General features: G+C 40.5%; 1 protein-coding gene across 3 annotated transcripts in view; it reads right to left on the bottom strand.

Annotated features, from left to right (window-relative positions):
* Positions 1–24892, bottom strand: part of furin (furin, paired basic amino acid cleaving enzyme) — a 134450-nt gene that overhangs the window by 41372 nt on the left and 68186 nt on the right. For all 3 annotated transcript variants that reach the window (XM_005802242.2, XM_023348700.1, XM_023348705.1), the window contains exons 5-6: positions 23346–23474; positions 18375–18451 (exon numbers count right to left, since the gene is read on the bottom strand). In XM_005802242.2, the coding sequence (XP_005802299.1) occupies positions 18375–18451; positions 23346–23474 (206 nt within the window). The remainder of the gene's footprint in view (positions 1–18374; positions 18452–23345; positions 23475–24892) is intronic.

Consider the following 24892-nt stretch of genomic DNA (forward strand, 5'->3'; position numbering starts at 1 on the left):
AAACAAAAAGCAACTACTCACTCTAATAATGGAAGCGGATCGATTCAATATTTATATTCTCACAGCATTCTCCTTAACAAAAAAAGTGGAATTCATGGCGGAGATTGAATTTGATCTGATCTTGTTAACATCAGACATGTGACCTGCATCTCTAGTAGATCACTTTAATACCTTGTTCAGATCTAGAGGTCAGTGGATCACCTTAAATACAGGCGTGAACACACTAAATATGACTGGGGGATGCATTTACTTTTAAACGGGTCGATCTTGCCACACTATCAGCTACATTCTCAGGACACTGTGAATGGAAATACCCACTTGGTCATCCTGATGTGCGATCTACAACCCTGGAGTAAGGCCACACACAAGCTGCATAGTTTCCAGAAGAAAGAAATCTTTAGAAAGCAGGGCTCAGATCAACTTGATATGACCTATTCATTATTATGCTAATTTCTGCAGCTACTGTGAACAAAGCCGCTGTGATTGGAGCCCAAAAGATGTGATCAGTCCTTGTGGTCCTCAGATTTACCCTTTAACTCACCCCCAGTGTTAAGTCACTGCGAATATTTCTGCTCTGCAAAGCGGGTGTGTCAATGCAATATAGCGTAACTAAATGCGGTGCATTGCAGCCTGAAGCTAATTTGTTGTTTAACATTAAAAGGGGCACAACTATTATGAATACAATGTACTCCAGAATATGGAGATGCAATTCAGATGGAACTTCAAAACTGATTCTGAACTCAAGCTGGAGTTTAAAAGCTCCAGTTTTTGATCTCTGCAGAGACAATTATTGTTACTCCAACAAGATCAAATGTAGGTGTCTCCAGGTGTCACACTGTTTTCCATCTAAGTATATCAAAAACATGTTAATTAAATGTAAGGAAATTGGGCACATTTTGTCAAACATCAAGTCTTATTAGAGGTATGTTTGACTTCTACTTTGGGTCGAAAGGTGCAGAGTTCAGTATTTACCTGCATGAGAATGAAGAATGCTATAGCTGCCTTGATGTCACTGTCTACTTTGATCCATACAGAGTTATAATTTAACTAATTTAAATGAGTTAAGTTCAGCTAATTTAGCTAAATTAATTAGAAAGTAAGTCAGTTTCCCATTGGATACAGCTGCTTCAATCTTCATTGGTGCAGACAGAGCTTACGCTTAGCACAGCGTAAGCTCTGTCTGCACAGAACTTACGCTGTGCAGACAGAGCTTAGATTTAATATTATCATTGTTTGGTATTTGCTGCAAGATTTTAGCAGCAGTTAAGAGCATTTTATTACAGTGGTGCGTATTTGCAGAATATATGGCATCCCAGAGTTGTAATTCTTGTGCCTTGGAGTTTTTAGTCAGGTTCAGAAAAATCACATCTACGGTGATTTTTTAGATGCATTAAAACGCATCTAAATGTTTTAATCCTAAGGGATTAAAACATGGACAGATATTCAGTAGTGTGGCAGAGGTGTTAATTATTTCATGCTTCTTTTTTCTAGCATATATGTATTGAATGAGCAAGCTTAAAAATGTCTGTAAGAGGTTCTATAATAGCTTCCATCCTGTTTAATCTGAGACACATGAATGGTTAAATAAGAGAGCCAAGACACTAGATGCACTATGATGTCAGTTAAACATCAGTAGACTTGTTCTTGTCCAATTTTTTTGCTCAGCTGGCAGCTAACGATGTGACAAAGTATTTATTTGCATAGAGACTAAGAAGTTACAGATGGTGATGCATTTTAATGCCAGGTGTGAGCTCACTTTCATAGAGCTGTCTACTTGTGATTTAAACTACCAGGATTCATGATGAAACCAGGTCTAACAGTCTTTGTGCACAAAGATGAAAGCAGCCAGGAAACTTTGAGATGTAATTGCTAAAATCACAAGAGCAAATAATGGGGAACAACAATTTTTGCACTTGGTTTGATATTCAGGTACATAATTAGTCTTTTTTTTTGCACAATGCTGTTGCTATTGTGCAAAAAGAATTTATCATTTAAAGTGAGTGTCTGTGTTTAATTGAAGGGGTATTAACTACCTGAAGCAGATCCAAATGATTATAGCATAGCTGGCTCAGTTATTAAACAATATGGATGCAGGTGAATGCCGGTTTGACAGAACAATGGACGTGCAGGATTTTGCAAAGAGAATAATCTCACTCACTTTAAATTGGGCTTTTTGTTCATTTTGTTTTCGTTAGCTTGTTTTAAAATTTAGAGAGGGGTAACAAAATCCAGCCACCAAATTGATTCGGAGTTGCATTCTGATAATATCTGTAGCTGGAAAAACTTTGATCTTTCCATTTGTGATACAATTATGATCTATTCTCTGTGCTACGTGCCTACAGATTATACATTGGTTAGTCTTTATGTCATTTTTAAATAATTTGTATGATTAAAGAAATAAAAATGACATGAACACAAAGAGTGTCATATTGTGTGGTAGCACTTTTGCAGCAAACATCTGCATTTGCCAAATGGTAGTTTGAACCAAACTTCCTGAGCAGACTGTCCAAGCTGTCTCAGGTTTGAAGGGTTGTCTGTCCATCCTTCCTTCCATCCATCCATCAATTATCTGACGTGCTTTATCCCCAGTAGACTATCTCCAGCAGTCAATGGGCGGGAGGCGAGGTATACCATGGACAAGTCGGATTCCTTCTCAATACTGTTATTTCCAAATCTTTTCATAGATGTTCAACAGGATTCTGATGTGGACTTATTAAAGGCAATTAAAGGTCAGTCTAGCAATTCCCAAAGTCCAGACCGTGATCTTGATGCACCAGTAAGTCCAGTCATATAACCCACAATGATGCCAAATTGACTTAGTTCTTTTTACAGCAGAAACAATTTGTCAGCAAATCCACCAAGCTGTGAGCTGAAAGTTCATTTTGCGAAACAGTACAAGTATGTTCAGAAATTATGTTCTTTGAGCTCTATTACTGATCAAAGAACTTTTTAAAGCCAGGTTTAAAGGACCTTTGTCATTTTTCGACAACTTGTATGAAAGCACAGAGGCAGAACAGGACATCATACACATTCAACCAATCATATTCCTCTTTCCTGTAACACATATGTTATGAAGTCAATCCGACGTGTTTGTGTGATGAGGGGGTACCAGTGCGTGCTGCACACTGCTGGTACCATTGACGTTAATGTCACTAAGCCGACCCTGTGACGCCTGCCTGCTGTGCAAACAGAGCCTGCGCTTGGTGCTGTGTGAGAAGCGTTGCTATGACATTTATAGACACAACACTGTATGTACAAAAAGGAGCAGGCACATTTGTTTACATTTCTCATTCACAGTTCAGGAAACCATTATATACTGTTACAACATTAATTTCTGACAGCAAAAACAAATTAGGATAGAAAACCTCACTTGTACTCAGGCACAAGGAGCTGGTGTCTGTCTCCAGTGGTCAATGGGCGATATGGAATCTCCAATTAACACTAACATGCATGTTTTGAACTGTGATGGTATGCAGGGAATCTGGGCAAAACACACAAAAAAGCCTTGGCACCCATTACATACAAGGGAACATCACTAATAGATGTGCAGCCAGGACAAAAACTGTCAAATACAGACAGACATAAAACATTAAACGAATACATTTTATTACACATAAAAAAGCCATGTTTATCCAAACGACCTCATTCTTAAACCAGCATCTATGCTGCATGAATCTTTATGATGTAGGTCATTAGTTTTCTAGATTTAAAATTGAAGAATATTAACTTTCTATATATAAAACTATAAATGATCATTTGTAGTAGAGTAAAATACATGGTGAAAGGCAAGTATTTTCTTGGAGGCACAAGATTTTAATTGATTTTAATCATTTAAAATCACTCCTTTTAAAAAAGCTTCAAATGCAACTCAACAGCAACAAAGTGAAGTGCAAATGTTCAAGTTGATGTATACAAGGTGTCTAAGTCTAAGTACTTAGACTTAGAAAAAGTCTAAGTACTTTTTCAGTCCTTAGACATTAGACCTTTTGTGTCAGCCTCAGAAATGAAATGAGGATAACTTTCTCATTCATATGACACATTTTGTCTTTCACTGAAACAGAAATATTTTTAAATACATATATTTTAGAAAATACTTTAGAAAATAGACTACTGCTGCACATATTGCACACTCATTAAGTGTTTGCTTGTTGCTATACAGGACATGAATGTCAAGATATGCATCACCATGTGTGACTAATGTCTAACCAACGCTTGGCCAAACAGTAGGATGTGTTCCTTGGCATTGCTCTGTTGGTTTATCCATTTCAGAAGCACTGAACAGAGTCCGTTCATTGAAGCTGCCAAAGTGATTAGGCTATTTTCTGCTTTAACTCTGCTCAGCTGTGGTCTGTTTTTAATGGTTATACTGACGAGCCAAGTAAAAACCTTTTCATTGCATGGGTAAACAGGATTTGAAGTCATTACATAAAAGATGAGATATGACAATCACAATTAAAAAATGTCAGATCAGAACACTTTTAGTTTGCATGAAGGTGCTAGATCAGAAGGACTGACCAAGTTACTGCATCAACTGCCTGTGTTGCCTTAGAATGAAAACTTTTCTCACCAGTAAGCTGTATACTGCACTTAATTGCATTGTTTTATAACTAGGATTACACTATTGAAATTGGGATGAAAGGAAAAAAGTGACTGAATCCTCAGGGATAATTGGATTGAATGGATTTAGATATACAAAGAGTAAAATTCTCACCTATTCTTTTCTGGCTTAGTTAAATTGAATGAAAACATCATTGGACATCAATGTTCAAGTCTTGCCACAGAATATTAATTGTGTTTAAGTCTGGACTTTGATCTGACCATTCTAATACATGAATACGCTAAAGTATTATTATTATTATTATTATTACATCAAAAACTGAGTACTCTCATCCTATGAGTACTTTCATAGAGCACCAGTTATGCACTACTTTGATTCAAACGGTATGAAAACCTTTGCAAAACACAGTAACAGGCAGCAATATTAGAAGTCTGGTCAGTTTATCATCAAGCAAAGACAGATATTTACTGTCTTTGCAAATATAGTCATGAAATTTTAAACTAGAGGCAATTTTGACTTCCCATGGTATCTGATTTACAAACTTCCACTTGTTACCTGCATGGAACATGAAATCTTATTCTAAAAGAGGAGAAGAAGACCAGAAATTTGGGAAAGAAATGTATACATCCTGCTGTTTGGAGTGTGAAATACCTTCTAAAAATAATAACCATTGAAACAAATGAAAATATTCAAGCAGCAAAGCAGACTTAAATAATTTCAAATAGCCTCCTGCCTTTCAATGTAGCCTACAAGGAGCACACAAATGCCTCAACATACAAAAGCATGTGTAAACAGGACCTTCTTCACACTGAACAGACACAATTGCTTAAACATCCCATTCATCAGTATCTAGTCAGCAGGGCAAGAGCAATATTGACTGACTCTGGGTGATCAGTAATGCTTTGCAGAATGGGGTTCGACTCAGGACTGTCACCTCCAATCACCATTGGCTATTCATTACCAAAATGCACGAAAAACGGTTGCTTTAAATCACGCTGTTCTTTTCTTTGACAAGATTCCAGTGAGTAAAAAGACAGAAAGCCAGAGGATTTTGGTGTAAAAATGATGCCCCTGCCAACATCCCCTATGTCTGTCTGGCAGTCTAGAAAACAAACAAGCTGTCCCAGATAGAATAAACAAGACGGAGGCTTACAAAATTATAGCATTCAAGCAAGACAGAGGATGGCAGCTTTATAAATAATAATTGACAGATTCAGCATAAATAGGGAAAAGCATTTTGACTTTACACACAACTGCAGGAATAAACATAAGAAGCATGCTGTGTGTGTTTACCTCGTGATATGTTTTCACCTCACTGGAGTGAAATAATGAACCTAAAAATCTGAAAAAACACTTTTGTCAAACTTTTAGGTGTAACGCCAACTGACAAATGAGGTCTCATTAGCTAAGCAAGAGTCTATATTTCAGCAAAGACATTACATACAACTCCTACTAACCAAACACACAAACAAACATTGAACTGAAGTTTGTCTGTTTAAGAATATCACCTGGTCCTTGAACAAATGAGGAAAGATGATCTCTTCTATAGAGCCAAGCAGACACTTGATGTAAGTGTATGAACGTGGATGCTCGAGGAATTCCAATTTCCTGAAAAACACTGCATTGTAAAATGCGTCAGAAAAAAAGCCAACAGCACAGAGCTTGTGCAACCTGGCACCTCCTGCGTCAAACACCGAAGCAGAGCCGCAAAGGCAGGAGACCTGCGAGGAACAAGTCTCCTTTGACTGTGTACTCCTTCACTGTGTTTCATCTTGTATCACTCCCTTGGTGACAGATTTATTGCCTCCATGTAGACCTAGAAATTTATGCAGCCATAGATGGGGCGTATTGTGGCAGGGGGCAGCAATTTTTATTTATATTCTCACAAATAATATGAATATCATTTGTGTGAATATTATGTCACCAAGAAGGAATTATTCAACTCCTGTTTTTGTGTAGATGTTTTGCTGTCTAATGTTGTGGTTGGAATTCAGATGGGACTGATTTTGATTATCTGGCAGCTAAAAGCTATTTGAAGATGACTAATGAATTTAAAGTGTTTTAAGACCTATTATACTTTAGAGTTCATGACTTGATACCTTTCAATTTTCTTAATCTATAGTTGCAGTTGTTGGCAGTACTGGTAAACACAATAATATTTTATTCCAGCATCATAATCTTACACTGTAGATATTAGAAAAGCCCAACCTATAACTTGAGTGCATTTATTCAAAGGAAAAAATATCGTAACCTCTAACAACAACAAAAGAAATACGTAAAACAACTTTTAAAATATATTTTACTTTTTAATATTTGTTTAGTGTCCATAATTTTCTGATGAGTAATGTATGACTGTAATTCCCTGCAGTATTCAAATGAGGTGACACAGATGCCTGTTTCTTTTAGTCACAGGTCATTAGGCTGGACAAGGCCCCATATTTATCCCACCAACATGCAGTGACTCATGGTCACAAAAATCTCTAAAATTCATTGTGAGAGCAAGTTTGGGGGAGGAGAGACAAAAAAGGGTGTCTCCAAGTCTCTATATAGCAACCATTAAACACATTCTACATGACTGGTTATTTGGGAATCGGCTATAATTATGTGGAGTTTAACAAATTGCATTGGTATTTAAACTGGAGCCACTAATTTCGAGGTCTTCTGAAACAATGACTCCCAGTGGGATTAAGAATGGTGGAGATATGTGATGCTGTGGGATCCTTTCTCTTCCAATGCTCCTGGGAACCTAATGCATCATCAAGTCTTTGAAATGTATGACATTTTCAATGAAAACAAATCTGGTGAATTTTAACAGAAAATTGACAATGGGAGGTTATTTTGACGGTAAAACAAATCAACACAGAAATGTTTCACCAAACCTAAAATCAACATCCTTTGGTGGCCATCTCAATCCTCAGATCAAAATCAGAGAAACAAGATGATTTAAGGATCGCTTTAAATCATAGTTTTGCATATTTTCTTTGCAGTTTTGCAATGAGGGAAGTATATTTATTATGCTGCTGTTATAAGACATACATTTTTATCATTATCACAGATCTTTACCAGAGGTGTCAATAAATGTGGCTGGTAGAATAAGTTAAACAAAGCACAATGTGAACATGTTTAATCATTTAGCAATAACTACAGAAATACAACTGATAATGAGGATGTTAATTTTTTTTAGTAAATTCAAACAAGCAAACATTTTCCACTTCAGAAATAGGGGGAGTGATATTTTTTTCCTCTCCATTAACTAATCTCGGCATTTGTTAATTAGTCAATGCTAATTCTGCTTTCTACTCATTACTGTATCAAACATGTTTAGATTACGTCAAATGAAAAACAGCATCTTAAATGTCAAGTGTTATTACTTATTTGAATACCTGCAAGGCTTAAAATATTTCTATAATTTAAAGAGAAATGTTAACTAGTGCCATAAGGATAGTTTTCAGCCACACACACCTCCTATGCATGTTTTCTGGAGCATTTCTGAAGCATTTAATGTTTGTCTTTTTGCTGATAAAGCGCTTTCATGGCCAGTGAAACAAACAGCCTTATGCCACCAAGGACAAAGCAATTTGCTGGAACAATAGAAGCATGAAAACACCTTTCTCGGTGTATCTTAATGCATTACATATTAGCCGCTGCCCCTTTAATAGTAAGACTGTAGTCAGGATTAGTATTCAACTGATGACTGGTTCACTTAAAGTGAAGGATGCCAAGCTGTGTAGCATGCCAATCACTTTCTGATAGAGGCTGTTACTAAACCTGCATGCAAGCATGTGGATCTCAATTATTGGATTCCTAAGGAAAGTTCCCTGCAGGTGCTAATAACTTTCCATAGGTGAGTTAGTGGGACAGCTAGGCAGTGTATGCACTGAATACAATTGAGCAGAAGAAAGGAGGGACCAAATAAGCCAAATTCTGGGGTTGTACATAATGAATGTGATTGTCAAAAGACACAAAACATGCCCAATGATAAAGTGAAGTCATAAATTACTTAATGACTTTGAAGAGTTTATGGAGTCTCATGCCAACAGTCATAGTGTTTTGTTCGATTTTTTACGGTTTATAATTCTCTCAGGGTTTAGGGCAGCCCAAAGTCACCGATTGGAATTTGTAGATAATTCAAGGGTAATCTGTACAAACCCAAACCCAAAGTAGTTATTGGGTGAGGGGCAGGGTCTGTCCATCACAGGGTAACAGAGAGGCACACAGAACAAACAACCATGTACGCACTCATACTACCTAAGACATGTATGAACCGGGGGAATATGCAAATGCCAAGCAGAAAGATCCCAGACTGGAATTTGAACTAGTGCTTTTACTATTCCAGAGCAAAAAATTTTTTTGAGGAATTTGTATTTATAAAATTTTTGTTATAACCCGTAAGCCGCACTAGTCACTGAATAAATGCTAGAAGAAGATAAGTCTGTGTAATAAATAAATTAAGTTCTCTATGATATTCTAATTTATTATGATGCACATATACAGGTACATGGTGGTAAATAAATTAGCTAGAAATGGCTCTACATTTCTTACAAAAAGTGTTTTTGTCAACCTTGCTATAAAACGTGAAAAAATGAAACGTGAAAAATAATATCTGCAGCTAATATTGCCGTACAGGCTTCTGAAAATAGTTTTTCTCTCGCGGCTGCTGTGGGCAGGATGCGAAATCAATCCTGATTTCTTCCTCCTCAGCCCAGTCCAATACAGCTGTATCACACTGACATCACAAAGAAGAAAAGGAAAAAAAAAATAGAAAAGGACAAACATTTTTATGATGAAGAACAAATTGATTACCTCACCATACGTCAGCCTGTCCCAAACTAAGCCTGTTCCTCTTTCAACAATAACTGTCAGCTCAAGACAGAGCATCTCCAGAGAAAAATGCTTGGGATGAGAATTGAAAAATCAGTCTAGCATGTCACCAATATAAATGAACGTATCTGCGTGACTCTGAAAACTGCCCACCTCTGACTTTCCTCTGCTTTTTGTTGTCCCATGAATATATTCATATAAAATAATTTTGAGGAGACTGTGAGCATTACTCACTGATGACCCGTTTCACTCTTTGCTCATTTACATAACTCAAAGGGTATAATTTTTGGGGTCTATATAAACTGTAACCCCACATGCTGTAGACAAAAGGACAACCCTGTGCTTTTAATTTCATGCCTGTAAACCAACAAAGTCTAAAATAATTGCTCTGGCAATTTCACTGACAAGGGCAGAAAGAAGCGTTTGATAAGTGTGTCGCTATGTGTGGATATGAGAGTGGTCTGCAGTAATAGCAGGGCACACTTTGGGAGCTTAAGTGAACCAGAGTCAGGGAGTTATCCCTCCCAATTGTACTTTGTTCCATCAGCAGGACAGAGTAGGATCTACAACACACTGACAGAGAGAGCCGAGGTCGCTCTGGATGGCTACTCACACTGTTGTCAAGGGCAAGAAACAAAGCATATGCTTTAAATCGGCTGATGCTACTAAGAGAAGTATGCACAGCAAAAAAATGGATTGAATGTCATACATGGGCACATAAGGACCACCTTCAAAACAAATTTGCAGTAAATGATGCATTAATGCATGAAATAATGAAGAAGTAAACAGCCAGTGGGGCATTTCATTTTCAACGTCTGTACAAAACAGACAATAGAAAATATAATTTATACTGCAGGATGTCACAAAAATAAAAACAAAGCTAAAGTTCACAAAATATATAGTCAAGGTACAAGCCACTCAAGTGAGAAGATAATCATAATGACTGACACAAAAAGACCAGAATAATAGTAAATGACCATCAACACAGAGATTTGAGTTTCAGGTAAATTTGATGGCTTTTGTAATCACAACACTGGAGAAGTGACACTTAATAGATTCCAGTGTTGACTCTGAACCGTTTCCATCAAGTCTGCTAGACTTTTGCTGCAGGAATTACAACTCAAAGATTAAACCTAAGGAGCATTTCAGCTAAAAGGAGTTCGACCTTAAATGTCTCACAGCCAGAATGTACCTCTGACAGTCCACAAACTGTGATGGATGATAACGTGAGTGGCGAGGCTGAAGCAAACAGTGATGAGGACAATGATCGTCCTTCACTAGGAAGATGAAGAACAATTTCATTTTTTACCATCACTGTAAGTCCAATCATTCATCCAAATCAACAAAAAATGATTTCACTAGAAGATTAAACTTTTGGAGTCATGTAGCTTGAGTACTGGGCTAAAGCTGACAGAAAATCTATGAGATCACATGAAGAAAGCTGTGGACAAGAGATGTCCTCAAAATTTAAAAGGCCTGGAGATCTTTTGCAGGGAAGAGTGGGCATAAATTATTACGTCGAGATGAGTGTTGCTGATAGTCTCAGACCAAAGACCACAGAATGAACCTTCTTAAATTTTTATCTTCAAGCAACAGCGGATCTGTTCATTTTTCTAGTAAGTGATATGTATCAGACTAGAGGTAGAAAAAGTTTGGAAACGATTCATCATAATTCACGATTCATCACAATTGCTGAAGTCTCAATGTCATGGTGAGGGGTTACCAGGACTCGAAGGCAAGCAACAACTACGGACACCAAGCGCAGTTTAACAGATTTATTGAACAATGAGTGCAAATGGGGAGAGAATAGAGAGGCGTTGATCTGCAGCAGCAGGGAGGAACCGGGCCAGAGGAGGAACTGAGGAAAGGTGAGTGGTTAAACAGGGAAGCAAATGAAGGGAACGGTGGTGTAACCTGGTGATGGCTTACTGTCTGAGGGTTAGGATGAGCAGAGGTGGGTACATGGGTTTTCCAGCAGTTGGTGCAGTGTGGGATTTCCGGGGGGAGGGGTTCCAGCATGAGACTGAGGGTGGACAGGCAGCAGCGGCTGGTGGTAGTGGAGGTATCCAGGAGATAGTTAGGTAGACTGAGCACGAGGGGTTGATCAGGGCTGGTTCTCTGAGGAGGGAATAGATGAGAGAGGAGTCAGAACAAGCTAAACACAGTAACAGCAGCACAGAGAGCCAGAGTATACCACTATAGAAGCAAAATCATCTGGCGTCTGCCTCAGGGAAGCCGCTCCTATTAAAGGCCTTCGCTGATTGGTCTTGATGAGCACCAGCTGGATCCCGTCTGCCTGCCACCCTGTAAATGTAGAGAAACCACTCCCCTGCAGAACCCAACAGTACCCCCCCCCTCAACGGACGCCCCCTGGCGGCCGACCCGAAGAAGACGCAGCGGAGCGTTCAAAAGAGGAAATGAGGGATGGGTCCAGGATAAAGGACCGCGGAACCCAGGACCGCTCCTCGGGACCATATCCCTCCCAGTCAACCAGGTACTGCCTACCCCGCCCACGAGGACGCACATCCACAATGCGACGGACGGAGAAGGCCGGGTGACCATCAATAACCCGGGCGGGTGGAGGGGGCTCGGACGGAGGGCACAAAGGACTAGAGATGTAGGGCTTGACCTGAGAAACATGAAACACTGGATGGACACGGAAATGAGAAGGCAACTTAAGGCGGACTGCAGATTGGCCGATGGTGGCCTCAATAATGAACGGACCTAGAAACCTGGGGGACAGCTTGCGGGAACAAGATTTTAGTGGAAAGTTTTTAGATGATAGCCAAACTCTTTGGCCGGGTGAGAACGTGGGGGCAGGGACTCTCTTCCTATCAGCGAGACGCTTATTTTGGGCTGAAGTTCTTTGAAGGGAAGCCTTAGTCTGGTTCCAAATACGCTGACAGTTCTGTATGTGATGCCTAACTGATGGAATGACAGTATCTGGGAAGGACGTAGGTAGAAGGGACGGTTGAAATCCCTGTGAGGCCTCGAATGGAGATAACCCAGAAGCAGATGAGATGTGTGAGTTATGGGCATACTCCACCCATGGTAAGTGGACACTCCAAGATGAGGGATTGGAGGCACATAAACAGCGCAGGGTGTTTTCTAGCTCTTGGTTAAGACGTTCACACTGTCCATTGGTTTGTGGATGGAACCCCGAGGACAAACAAGGCTGAGCACCGAGCACAGAACAGAAGTCCCGCCAAACCCGAGAAGTGAACTGGGGTCCCCTATCGGAGACAATCTCACTGGGGATGCCATGAAGGCGAAAAACATGGCGGAAAACAAGTTTGGCGGTCTCAGTGGCCGATGGAAGTTTAGTGAGGGCAACCAGATGACAAGCCTTAGAAAAACGATCTATTATGGTGAGTATGACACTTTTCTGTTTAGATGTGGGGAGACCAGTGACAAAATCTAGGGAGATGTGGGACCAGGGACGGCTAGGAATGGACAGTGGTTGTAAAAGACCAGAAGGTGGGCGGTGTGAGGTCTTGTTTCTAGCACAAGTGGAACAGGCGGAGACATATTCAATGACATCTTTATTAAGTGAAGGCCACCAGAAGTATCGACGAAGAAAGCTGATAGTACGGCTTATACCAGGATGGCCGGAGAAACCTGATGAGTGTGCCCAACGGATGGCACGAGCCCGGATGGAGATTGGGACATATTGGCGGTTGGGGGGACCTCCTCCTGGGTCCGGATCAGAGGTGAGGGCCTCCCGGATGGCTCTCTCCAAGTCCCAGGTGAGGGACCCAATGGTGCAGGTGGCCGGAAGTATGGCTCCAGAGGCCTCAGAAGGGTCATTTGGGGAGTGGAGTCTGGAGAGGGCATCTGGCTTGGCGTTCTTGGAACCAGGGCGGTAGGTGATGTTGAGGTTGAAACGGGAGAAGAAGAGTGACCAACGATACTGGCGTGGGTTCAGGCGTTTAGCAGACTGAAGATAAGCCAGATTCTTATGATCAGTCCAAATGATGACCGGGAGCTCTGTACCCTCAAGCCAGTGTCTCCACTCCTCAAGGGACAGTTTTATGGCCAGCAGCTCCCGATCACCAATGTCGTACCTGCTCTCTGTGGTGGTGAACTTCTTGGAGAAAAAGGCACACGGATGGAGCTTGCCATCTCCGGGAGAACGCTGGGACAAGACGGCCCCTACTCCAGTCTCAGATGCATCGACCTCAACTGTGAATTGAGCAGAAGGGTCAGGGTGAATAAGAATTGGAGCGTCCACAAACCTTCTTTTTAGCTCATCAAAGGCGAGATTTCCCTCTGGGGTCCATCTGAAGTGTTGTTTGGTGGAAGTCAGAGTAGTGAGAGGAGTAGCAATGACACTGAAGTTCCGGATGAAACGGCGGTAGAAGTTAGCGAATCCCAGAAAGCGCTGGAGTTGCTTTCTGGAATTCGGAACAGGCCACTCCTCTATAGCCTTGATCTTAGCTGGGTCTGTCTTCACCTGCCCACCCTCAAACACGTAACCGAGGAAGGTGATGGAAGGAACATGAAACTGACACTTCTCAGCCTTGACAAAGAGCCGGTTCTCCATCAACCTTTGGAGGACCAACCTGACATGCTCGCGGTGTTCCTCCAGGCTGTTAGAGAAGATGAGAATATCGTCAAGGTACACAAAAACAAAAACATTGAGAAAGTCGCGAAGAACATCATTGACCAGGTTCTGAAAAGTGGCAGGGGCATTGCAGAGACCAAAGGGCATGACCAAATACTCAAAGTGACCAATATGGGTTTTGAATGCAGTTTTCCATTCGTCGCCCTCTCGAATGCGAATAAGATGATAGGCGTTGCGCAGATCGAGCTTGGAGAAGATGGAGGCTTGATGAACTGGTTCAAAAACTGAGGACAAGAGAGGGAGAGAATATTTATTCTTTACAGTGATTTGGTTGAGCCCCCTATAATCGATACATGGCCGGAGAGTCTTATCTTTCTTAGACACAAAGAAGAATCCAGCACCAAGGGGGGAAGAAGAGGGACGAATGAGACCTGCTTTAAGTGAGTCATTTATATACTGTTCCATAGTTTGCCTCTCTTGCTTAGAGATATTAAACAAACGGCTGGAAGGAAGTGGGGCTCCAGGAAGAAGGTCTATACGGCAGTCATAGGGGCGATGAGGCGGGAGAGATTGGGCAAGGTCTTTACTGAATACCCGTTGGAGGTCATGGTATTCTTTGGGAACATTAGTTAGATCAGGTTCACCAATGGGTTGGGGTGGTTCTGAAGGCAAAGATGGCTTAGCAGATTGCAAGCATTGGTTGAGACAATAAGGGCTCCATGAGTCAATGCGAGCATTGGCCCAGTTAATGTGGGGGTTGTGTTTGCAGAGCCAGGGGAATCCCAGAACCAGAGGAGCACCCTTAGTGGGAAACACTAAACATTGGATGAGCTCTTGGTGATTGCCCGAGACATGGAGGGAAACTGGGTCTGTTTGGTGGGTTATGTTGGCCATAGGACTACCATCCAGGGCAGCCACCTGCAGGGGAATAGGTAATGCCTGGACCGGAATTTGATATTGCTCAACTAGATCGGGGTGTATGAGATTTTGTTCAGAACCTGAGTCTACCAAGGCTTGGAAGGGGTAGGAATCATGCTGGATGGTGAGAACAGCAGGAAGACTTAGCCGGAGGTAATCATTCTCTTTAGATCTGCCCGCCAGGACCCCCAGACCTACTGGCGGGCGAGGGCTTTTGGGCGAACCGGACAGGAGGAGATGAAATGTTGAGGGGAGCCGCAGTAAAGACAACAACCTGAGGATATACGGCGCTGCCGTTCCTCTGGACTTAGCCGGGCTCGGCCTAACTGCATGGGTTCTGGTGGGTTCTGGATTGGGGAACTGGGCGAGTCAGGGCTGGGAGAACCCCTCCTAATGGGAGGCAAAGAAGGCCGGGGATTTGAGGGACGGAATCTGTCTCTAATTCTGTTATCAATCTTGATGGCCAGGTTAATTAGTTCGTCTAGAGAGTCTGGTGCATCCCGGCATGCCAGCTCATCTTTCAGTTTGTCGTTCAGGGCATGTTGGAAAGCTCCTTTAAGAGCTATTTCATTCCAACCTGATTCTGTTCCAAGGGTGCGAAAATCAATGGCAAAATCAGCCACTGATCTATTCCCTTGTCTTAAGTTCCAGATTTTTTTTGAGACAGCTTCTTCACCAAGCTTGGGACAAAATGTTTGTTTGAAGAGATCGATAAATTCCTCATAGGAATAATAAATGAGGTTCTCTTCATCAACTACAGTCTCAGCCCATCTAAGCGCCCGATCTCTTAGTAACCCAACAAGAAAAGAAATTTTGCTGGCGTCATCGGGAAATGAGCGTGGGGAGCGGCGAAACGCTAACGCACATTGAAGCAGGAAACCCTTGCTTTTCTCCAGCTCACCTGAGTAATGTTCAGGAGTGGGCGTGATGACATCACGGGACAGAGGTGGCGCAGGAGCAGCTGATCTTGAGGCCGGAGCAGGGGCTGGAACGGGAGCTGGAATGGGAGCTGGAACGGGAGCTGGAACGGGAGCGGGGTTAGCTGGAGGAAGCCTGTCCTGTAAAGTCTGGAGTTGATTAGTCATTTGATGTAAATACTGAAGCATGGAGTTCTGTTGATGCAACATGGCATTAATTGTGGCATCATGCCTGCCCAAAAGGACCCCCTGTTCGGACAGCGCAGTCCGTAGTTATGCTGCAGAGTCCGATTGGCCAGATGATTCTGTCATGGTGAGGGGTTACCAGGACTCGAAGGCAAGCAACAACTACGGACACCAAGCGCAGTTTAACAGATTTATTGAACAATGAGTGCAAATGGGGAGAGAATAGAGAGGCGTTGATCTGCAGCAGCAGGGAGGAACCGGGCCAGAGGAGGAACTGAGGAAAGGTGAGTGGTTAAACAGGGAAGCAAATGAAGGGAACGGTGGTGTAACCTGGTGATGGCTTACTGTCTGAGGGTTAGGATGAGCAGAGGTGGGTACATGGGTTTTCCAGCAGTTGGTGCAGTGTGGGATTTCCGGGGGGAGGGGTTCCAGCATGAGACTGAGGGTGGACAGGCAGCAGCGGCTGGTGGTAGTGGAGGTATCCAGGAGCTAGTTAGGTAGACTGAGCACGAGGGGTTGATCAGGGCTGGTTCTCTGAGGAGGGAATAGATGAGAGAGGAGTCAGAACAAGCTAAACACAGTAACAGCAGCACAGAGAGCCAGAGTATACCACTATAGAAGCAAAATCATCTGGCGTCTGCCTCAGGGAAGCCGCTCCTATTAAAGGCCTTCGCTGATTGGTCTTGATGAGCACCAGCTGGATCCCGTCTGCCTGCCACCCTGTAAATGTAGAGAAACCACTCCCCTGCAGAACCCAACACTCAAAAACACAATTTTAGCACCTTTCTGTCCATTGTAAAGAATCACTGAATGTGAGACAGCAGAACTGCAGTCATAAAAATGACATACAAATCTACTGTAAGATCCATTAGGCTCCCTGCAAACTGCATAAAAGGTACCAAATGCTTTGCCATCATTCTTCAAAGTTGTGGGAGATGATGTATTTCCCAGCAGGATAAACAGTGGCTACTTTAAAATCAAATCTGGCCATTACACTGGGCTGCTTCCATGTGTTTTTTTATTTATTGTTGTTGCCAAATTATCCATAAATCTATACAGAGTCCTTACAGGTTTGTGTGTTTTATTGCAGCTGTTGGAAATACAAATAAATCCAACTGAAGAACAAACATGAATACAAATATAGGAAAAGCATGACTAGCACTTAGCTGTGCTTAAGCTATGATCTGCTTGTCTTATAAACAAGGCCATGGAGTGACAACAGCTTGCCGTTTACCTTGGCCCTAACTACAAATAATCATGAGACTAGTGATATACTTCTCTTTATGCATTTAATGGTTTATATTTTCTTATGAATTTATATTTTAGAGTATGACTGGGTGACTGTGGCTCTATGGTAGAGTAGTCATCTTGCGATCGGAAGGTTGTAGGTTCGATTCCAGCTTCCTCCTGCCACATGTTGATGTGCCTCTGGGCAAGGCACTTAACCCCAAATTGCCTACAGATCTGCATATAAATGTGTGTGTTTGTGAGTGCGACTGGGTAAATGTGACTCTAGTGTAAAGCGCTTTGAGTGGTCAAAATGACTAGAAAAGTGCTATATAAGTTCAGACCATTTTACTATGTGTGCCACTGGTTTAATGAAGTACAAACCATCAAAAGTAGTTTTAAACTGTTTTTTCAATTCTTAATTAAAAAAAAAAGTGGACCAGCAATGCACTACACAAAACTCAAGCCTACTATGTCTCTATTTCTCTTCAGCTATTTCACAGCTTGTGACTAAATGCAAGTGAAATCTATAGTCTGAAGCCACAAAAGGAAATAAATAATATAAAAAGAATTGGTGGCAGGCACCCTAGAAAAGAAAGAGAGTGGGGTAAATCCTGCTGTGCATTTTGGAGGTGGGAGTAGCTTCTCATCAGTGGGAGACCACAATGTTTGCGGAAAAAAAGGAGAAGATGGATATTTCGGATTGGTCCTTAGTGGAGCTGTGGCTGTGCATGATTTAATTGGGACAAAAATGTTTCAGTGTGATCACCAAAGGCTGGAAAGGGAAAAGTGTGAGGCACAGGGAGGGGAAGAAAACAAACATACACTCTACAGGCAACAAATCTGTGAGAATGTGGCTGGAGGGCTGTAAAGACTCAGTCAGTAAAGGCTGCTACAGCAGCTGGGCTTGTGTACAGGCGGAGAAAAGAAAAGAAAAAAAAGGGAACAATCTTTTAAGACTCAGCTGAAAGGATGGACCAATGCTTTACAACATGATGATGTTAGTTTGTAAATGTAAATTCAGATGGGAGAAGCTGAACTACAACCTAAATGGTGTAGTCCCACTTGGTAAAACAAATAGAGAAGACTGCCCAGAAATATCTTTATTCTGATAATAAATATATTGCATCCACTAAAAGCAAAATTAGTCATACAAGTCTTGTAGTGTTTTCTGTTGAATTACCTGTTCTCATTTCGCTGTGTGTACCTAGGTTGGGGGTCAGCATCTCCATCATTAACATCGTAGCTTGCCTCAGGATCCTAAAAGAGACATGACAGAGGATAGCAATCAAGTAATTTCAAATTTCTCTTCAGGAGTTTATAATTAACCTTTTATCCCTTCCTATTTGGATTTTTGACAGAAAATTTATTGGATTTATCCAGGTAGTTGCATGCTACACACTGAGCACAGTGTGTCATCCACTTCACTTTTTATGCGCTAATCAAATTCTTTCATATAGTGCTATTGTAGCTTAAAGCAACCATAATAAAGTAGAGAGGCAAAGCTTAAAAGAACACACTAAAAAGCAAGAAAACAGATTAATGACATTGCAAAATGTACTTGCAAATATTCACAGCGTGTAAAGTTTAACTGATATAGTCAGAAATATGAATGCTTTTTATTGACAATAGTGACAAAGTGGTGCATAATTGTGAAGTGGAATAAAAATGTTCAGAAGCTGAAGAGATCAACAGCTCATGTAGAGGAACCAGCTGGGCAACAAACAGCCATTGATTCCACAAATCAGAATGAGGTGTGTTCAAATGTGTTGAAAAAAACAACAACTATTATTTGAAAGAAAAAAAAAAAGAAGTTTAAGGTTTACCAAAAGTCATATAAAGAAACCAGAAACATGCGGAACAAGATGTCCTGGTCAAAATAAAGAACAATCTTGAAAGAAACCAGAAGGAGCTGCAGAAGATTTGAAACTGTGCCAGAAATTCACCTTCCAGCATGACCCTGAAAAAGCAGCCAGAATTGCAATTGAATTGTTTAAATCAAAGTAGATTTACAAGTACATTGCAAAGAATTAAAATATTGTAAAAATGTTCAATTTTTTCCCCACTCATTTCAGAAAGTGAAACTCAATAGTCATAAAGATTCATTATGAATTCAGTGAAACATTTCAAGCCTTTATTTCTTGTAATTGCTGTGATTCTTACAGACAACAACGCCTCCTGGAATCTGTCTGAAAAATATTGAATCTTATGTAATGTCATTACAATGATATTGTAATCTGAAAGGTCAGGCTTTTAAAATGTAGGTCCATGCATTCAATATCAGGTGTGACCTCTTTTTGCATGAATTACTCCATCAACAGAACAAAACAGAATAGAGAAGAATAGCATGGGATAGAACAGAACAGAAGTATTCCCTTAATGTTTCTCAGTGTGGAAGATGTACCAGCAGCAAAGTGAAAGGCAAATGGAAGCATATCGATTCACTCAAAGTTGCCCCCCAATACAAGAAAAAAATAAAATCAAAAGAATGTACAGCTATTAAAATAAGCATACAACAGCATACAAAAGATAATTTACAAAAATGGAAAAACTGCCATAACAGCAGGAATGTCAGAGCAGACCCTACCTACTAAGATGGAGAACTTTTGGAGTGCAGGGGGCTCTCACCTTTTTTGGAAAGGTCTCTCACCTTTCCAAAAAAGGTGAGAGACCCCACCATCGTATGGTGTAGTTTGGTGGAGCAGCACCTAATCTACTACTGAGAAAGATAAGATAAGTTAGACGGTTCTTATCAAGTGCAGGTGGTGGAGGACAGAAAGACTTTTGGCAAAAAATAGCCTCACTTTTGCACAATGTTCCCCACCCCATGCATGAAGCTGTTGCAGAACTAAAGAGTTTGTGCTACACAAATAGCACAATCTCTGGCTGTTATAGCTGCCATAACAGCCATTCCTGTAAAGAGCATCAGGACCTCCATGGCAGCTCACCATGGAACTGCCATGGAAGTGAACTGCCTGTGGCTCCACTCAGGTGGAATGGAAGCCTGTGTTGCCAAAGTTGTGTCAGGTCATAATTCTGGCACGCCTGACTGCTCTTTCATTCATCGTTCCTCTGCTGCACCTACAAGCCGCTTCTTGGCAGTAATCAAGTTACTCCCTGCACCTGTTTTCCTACCTTTATGCGCAGTTCTCCAGTATTCCTTTTCTGCCAGATCACAACCAAGTTACTTTTTCAGTTTTTTCTTGGTTTGATCTTGTCAGATACCTCACTGACATCTGTTTTCTCGACGCCAATCTCATGTCTCATGCCTGATCCACGGATCTGTCTGCCTGACCCTTGCTTGTTCTACGGATCTGCCTCTCACCTCAGTGAGATCTAATGTTGGGGTAAAAGATGCCTGTTCCACTCAACACTGCCTGTTGAAACATCACCACGCTCCTATCTTTCTTTATCTAAGAACTAAAGGCTGCTGCTCATTATCCAAAACCCTTGCCTGGTCTCTGAAAAGGTTAGTGGCTCACTTTTCTGAGTTTTCTGCTTGTCACTGGATCTTCAGCAGCCACTAACCCAAGTCTCCTTTTTTCAGTTCCAATGAGCGTTTCTCCAGGAGTTTCCTGTTCTTCAACCAGAAAGCTTTTTAATAAATCTTTGAAACTACACTTATATTTTGGCTCCTCCCCCTGATTTGTTACAATTTAGTTCATCTACATTGTTGGATTTGGTGTCTCTCATCTTCATCTTGACAATATCCCATAAATTCTTCATGGGGTTCAGGTGAGGAAGGTTTGCTGAGCAATACAGAACAGTAAACATCACTGTCAATCAATCAGTTGAAGTACATTTGGCAATGTGGACAGATGACAAGTCCTGCTATAAAAGGAAAATAAGCATCTCCATAATGCTTGTCAGCAGAAGTAAGTTCTGTAAAATGTTCTTGTAGATGGCTGAATTGACTGTAGACTTCAGGAAACAACAACACCAGCAGATAAATAGACCCCAAACTATCACTGACTGTGGAAACTTCAGACTGGACTTTAAGCACCATACATTCTGTGCCTCTCCCTGGTTCCTCCAAAGTCTGGGAAAATGTAAATTTCACCTTCAGTTGTCAAGAGGACTTTGGATCACTGAGCAACAATCCAGTTGTTTTTCTCCTTAGATCAGGTAAGATACTGCTGCAGTTGTCTGCATTGACACAACAAATGCAACATTTGTAGTTCCTTTGAAGGATGCATCTCTGTGTAGTGCCTTTTTCTGAATTTCCCCCAATTTTTTAAGTTGACTTGTGTTAGGGGAGAAATCTCCAATACCACACTTTTTCCTCCCACTCAACTTTCTATGAATATAAGTTGTTTTTCAATATTCACATTTTCTAAAACACTAAATTATAAGTTTTCATTGTCTGAAAGTAATAACCACCACAATTACAACAAAGGCTGTAATTAAAGTAATCTATGAGTTTAACTTTCTGGAATGAGTGATTAAAAACATTCAAATATTTGAGTGTACTGTTGTATGTTAGAAATATCCAAGCCTAATTGAAAATTAGTGGCAAGATTTGAAAATTAGTGTTCACAGAAACACTCAATTTATTCTGAGTTTGGGCCATTTTGCAGAGAAACACATCTCTAAATGTGCAAAGCTTGTAGAGGAATACCCTAAGAGACTTGCAGCTGAACAGGCAACATAATTGGGTTTTAAAATGCATTGATTGGGGGTTGGATAATGACAAATTTTGTTCCCATTTACAATTCTGAGCCGCTTTGTGTTGCTCCAACACACACGAAAAAAATCTAAAAGGGGTATGCATACATTTGTGAGGTACCTCTCATAAAACCAATTAACTATACAATATATGTAAATATAAAGGCAACAAGGCAGAAAAATAAAAGAAAAGTGTTTCGATATTGTGCTCCCACACTAAGAAGCTTGATCCACATGAAAGGATCCAAAAAGCTGCAAACTCCCATCCTCCCAGTCAGGCTTAAAAAGTCTGGAAGAAATCCTTTGCCCTGCTGTGAGCATTGACTTATGGTGTAGTGATAGGAAATAATGAGATTTTTAATGTAGGATGAAAACTGGCCATTAAAGGCTTTATATGTGGTAAGTAGGATTTTCATAGGGAGACAAATTAGGGATGCTAGCACAGGAGATGGGTGATCACTCCAGAACCAGTCAATACTTTGGTTGGGCAGCTTTGAGCCTGTTGTGTGGTATTTAGGGAACTAATTGGTCCCACAGCTAGAGCAGAATTTCAGTTGTCCAAAGTAGAGTAGACAAAGGCATCGACCAGTTTCCCTGGATCAAATTTGGACATTTTTAATTATTTAAGTTATGTAAGTGTGGAAAAAAATCAATATACAGACGGGTCAAATTCATTTAACAGTTTTTACACTTCTGGAATGTTTGAAAATATTTAATTAATCATATCCAACATCAAACAGTGCACTATTGTTTCAGTTCTGTTGACTTACATTTTACCATGAACGTAGAGGGCCTGGATGTTTATGTCTGTGCTGGAAGCAGAAAGGGGGCTCTACCCAGGAACCTATTTAAGTAACAATCACCCCTGCTTGCACTATCAGCAGTACACTGAATATTAACAACAATGTTTAAGCACTTTCATGCACTTCATGTCTAAAAATAGTTTGTGCTCACTTGTCCTCTGACGTTTTGCTTTTCCTAATTTATGTCACTGCATGAATTCAACTAAGATGTTTGCTTATGAAACAAGCTCCCTACAGCTGAGAATTGTTATCACCAACATAAATTTTGCAAACTAAAGCTTTTGCAAAGTGTTGCCTTTTTGCTGACAATCTGGAGCTTATACAGCAGCCTCCAACTGAGGCACTAAAAAGGGCAGCTTCATGACACTGAAAACACATGTTGCTCACCCATTAATCTTACATTTCTAGCAATACATAGGGGTGTAAACACTCATACTGAAAATAAATAAAACATGGCTGTAACATATACAATTAACATTATAAATAATGAATGTTTAAACCCTAATGTCACTAATAAAAAGCTTTTGACTTTAATACATCACAAACCAACAGCAGTCTTCTCTTTCAGTTCTGTTTATAAAAACAAAGGATTGTTGTGAACTAGTTTATCTGAGTACATTGTAATAACTGATTTGGGACAAATTAAGCTGCAGTTGCACCTGGTGCATTTAGCATTTTTAACTTACATAATTGCTGTGGAGGTCAGGATGGTCCTTTTCAATCCCATCATCCAAAATGGTCACCACTACACCTCTCCCAGTGTAGCCTTGAACCCAGGCTGCCTTCGTATTCAAGTCTTGATGTGTTGGATTGGACTGAAATAAACAAAAGTCTTTTGTTTAGGTGTCTATTTGCTTTGAGCCACACATCCCAAACAAAAACCACCAGAAAGTGTTTGTCAGTGACAGAAAAGCTCAAATCATCTGCAAAAAATCCTTTATTTGGATCAAACACAGCAATGTTTAACATGAAAGTACAAAATGGCAAAAAAAAAGAAAGACAACTTGTTGCAGTTCAGCAATCCTTTTGAAAGTATTTGGCTCTTGATGTAAATAACAGTCTGTGAGCCTTTGAGTGGAAGGAGAGGGACACAAAAAGGGGTTAGAGTGGTTGCTGAAAGTCACTAATGTGAGCGGTATAAGGGAAAGTAAGCACTGTAGGTGGAAGAGGTGGTTAAAGATAGACTCACACTCAGAGAATAGAAAAACACCCTCCTAAAACTACACTGTTCTGAGCCATGCTTTTTTGTACAGTTCATAAAAGTCTTTTATTTAATCATTTCATTTTCAAGCAATCATATCACATTGGTGGTATAAAGACATATGCAGTCTGTGAGACTATACTCAATATTGGGTTTGGAGAATATTGGAAAGTGAGAAAAAAAAATATAAAGAATATTTTTGGTAAAAGTAAGAAACACATCATTTTAGTTAGCCTCCAGTGATTATATCACTGTAAATATCTCAGTTGGTTAATGTTTGATCTGCTCTGCATTTTATTTCTATTCATGTGTGGGATCATAGTGCAGGAAGACATTTTGACTACTCAAATCACATTATCTCTGTCTTCCTAAACCAATGTTGCCATTGTACTTGGTAGTGACATTTGAGACAAGGTGATTTAAAAAGTGATTCATAATCACAACCACTATCAAAAAAATCACTGATTTAAAATTTGTTTGACAACATGAAATTGGTCAAAAGATAATAGATAATGGAGAGAAAAAAGTCTCCAAGAGTGTATTAATGAGTCACGCAGAAATGTAGAAAAAAAAAAAATCCAAAACAATATCCAATGCACTGCAGGACCTGCCTCAGGTTAAGGTCAGTGTTTCAACGGTAAGAAAGAGTCTGCTCAAAAATGACATTCATAGGAGATCAAAAAGGCCAAACCTCTTCAGATCAAAAAGGAAAAAATGCCTGTCTCACATTTCCCAAACAATATCATGATGTCTACTGACTTTTATTTGAAATATGTGGAAAGCGCTACATCTGCAATAAAACCAACACAGCAGTCAGACATGCGATGATAGAGTGAAGGGTCTGCTAGGACTGGGCAATAATAACCAGATGACGCATTAGATAGATGATCAGTACTAATAGAAAACTGATATGTGATCAATATCAATAGAAAATACAGTCAATAGAATGTTCAATAATTTCACTGAAGTCTGATCCAGAACCACACAGAATTCTTGGGGGTGTAGGCAGAAGAAAGGCTTTAGTTTCTATGT

The sequence above is a fragment of the Xiphophorus maculatus genome, chromosome 2 (assembly GCF_002775205.1).
Source record: "Xiphophorus maculatus strain JP 163 A chromosome 2, X_maculatus-5.0-male, whole genome shotgun sequence".
Taxonomy (NCBI): Eukaryota; Metazoa; Chordata; class Actinopteri; order Cyprinodontiformes; family Poeciliidae; genus Xiphophorus; species Xiphophorus maculatus.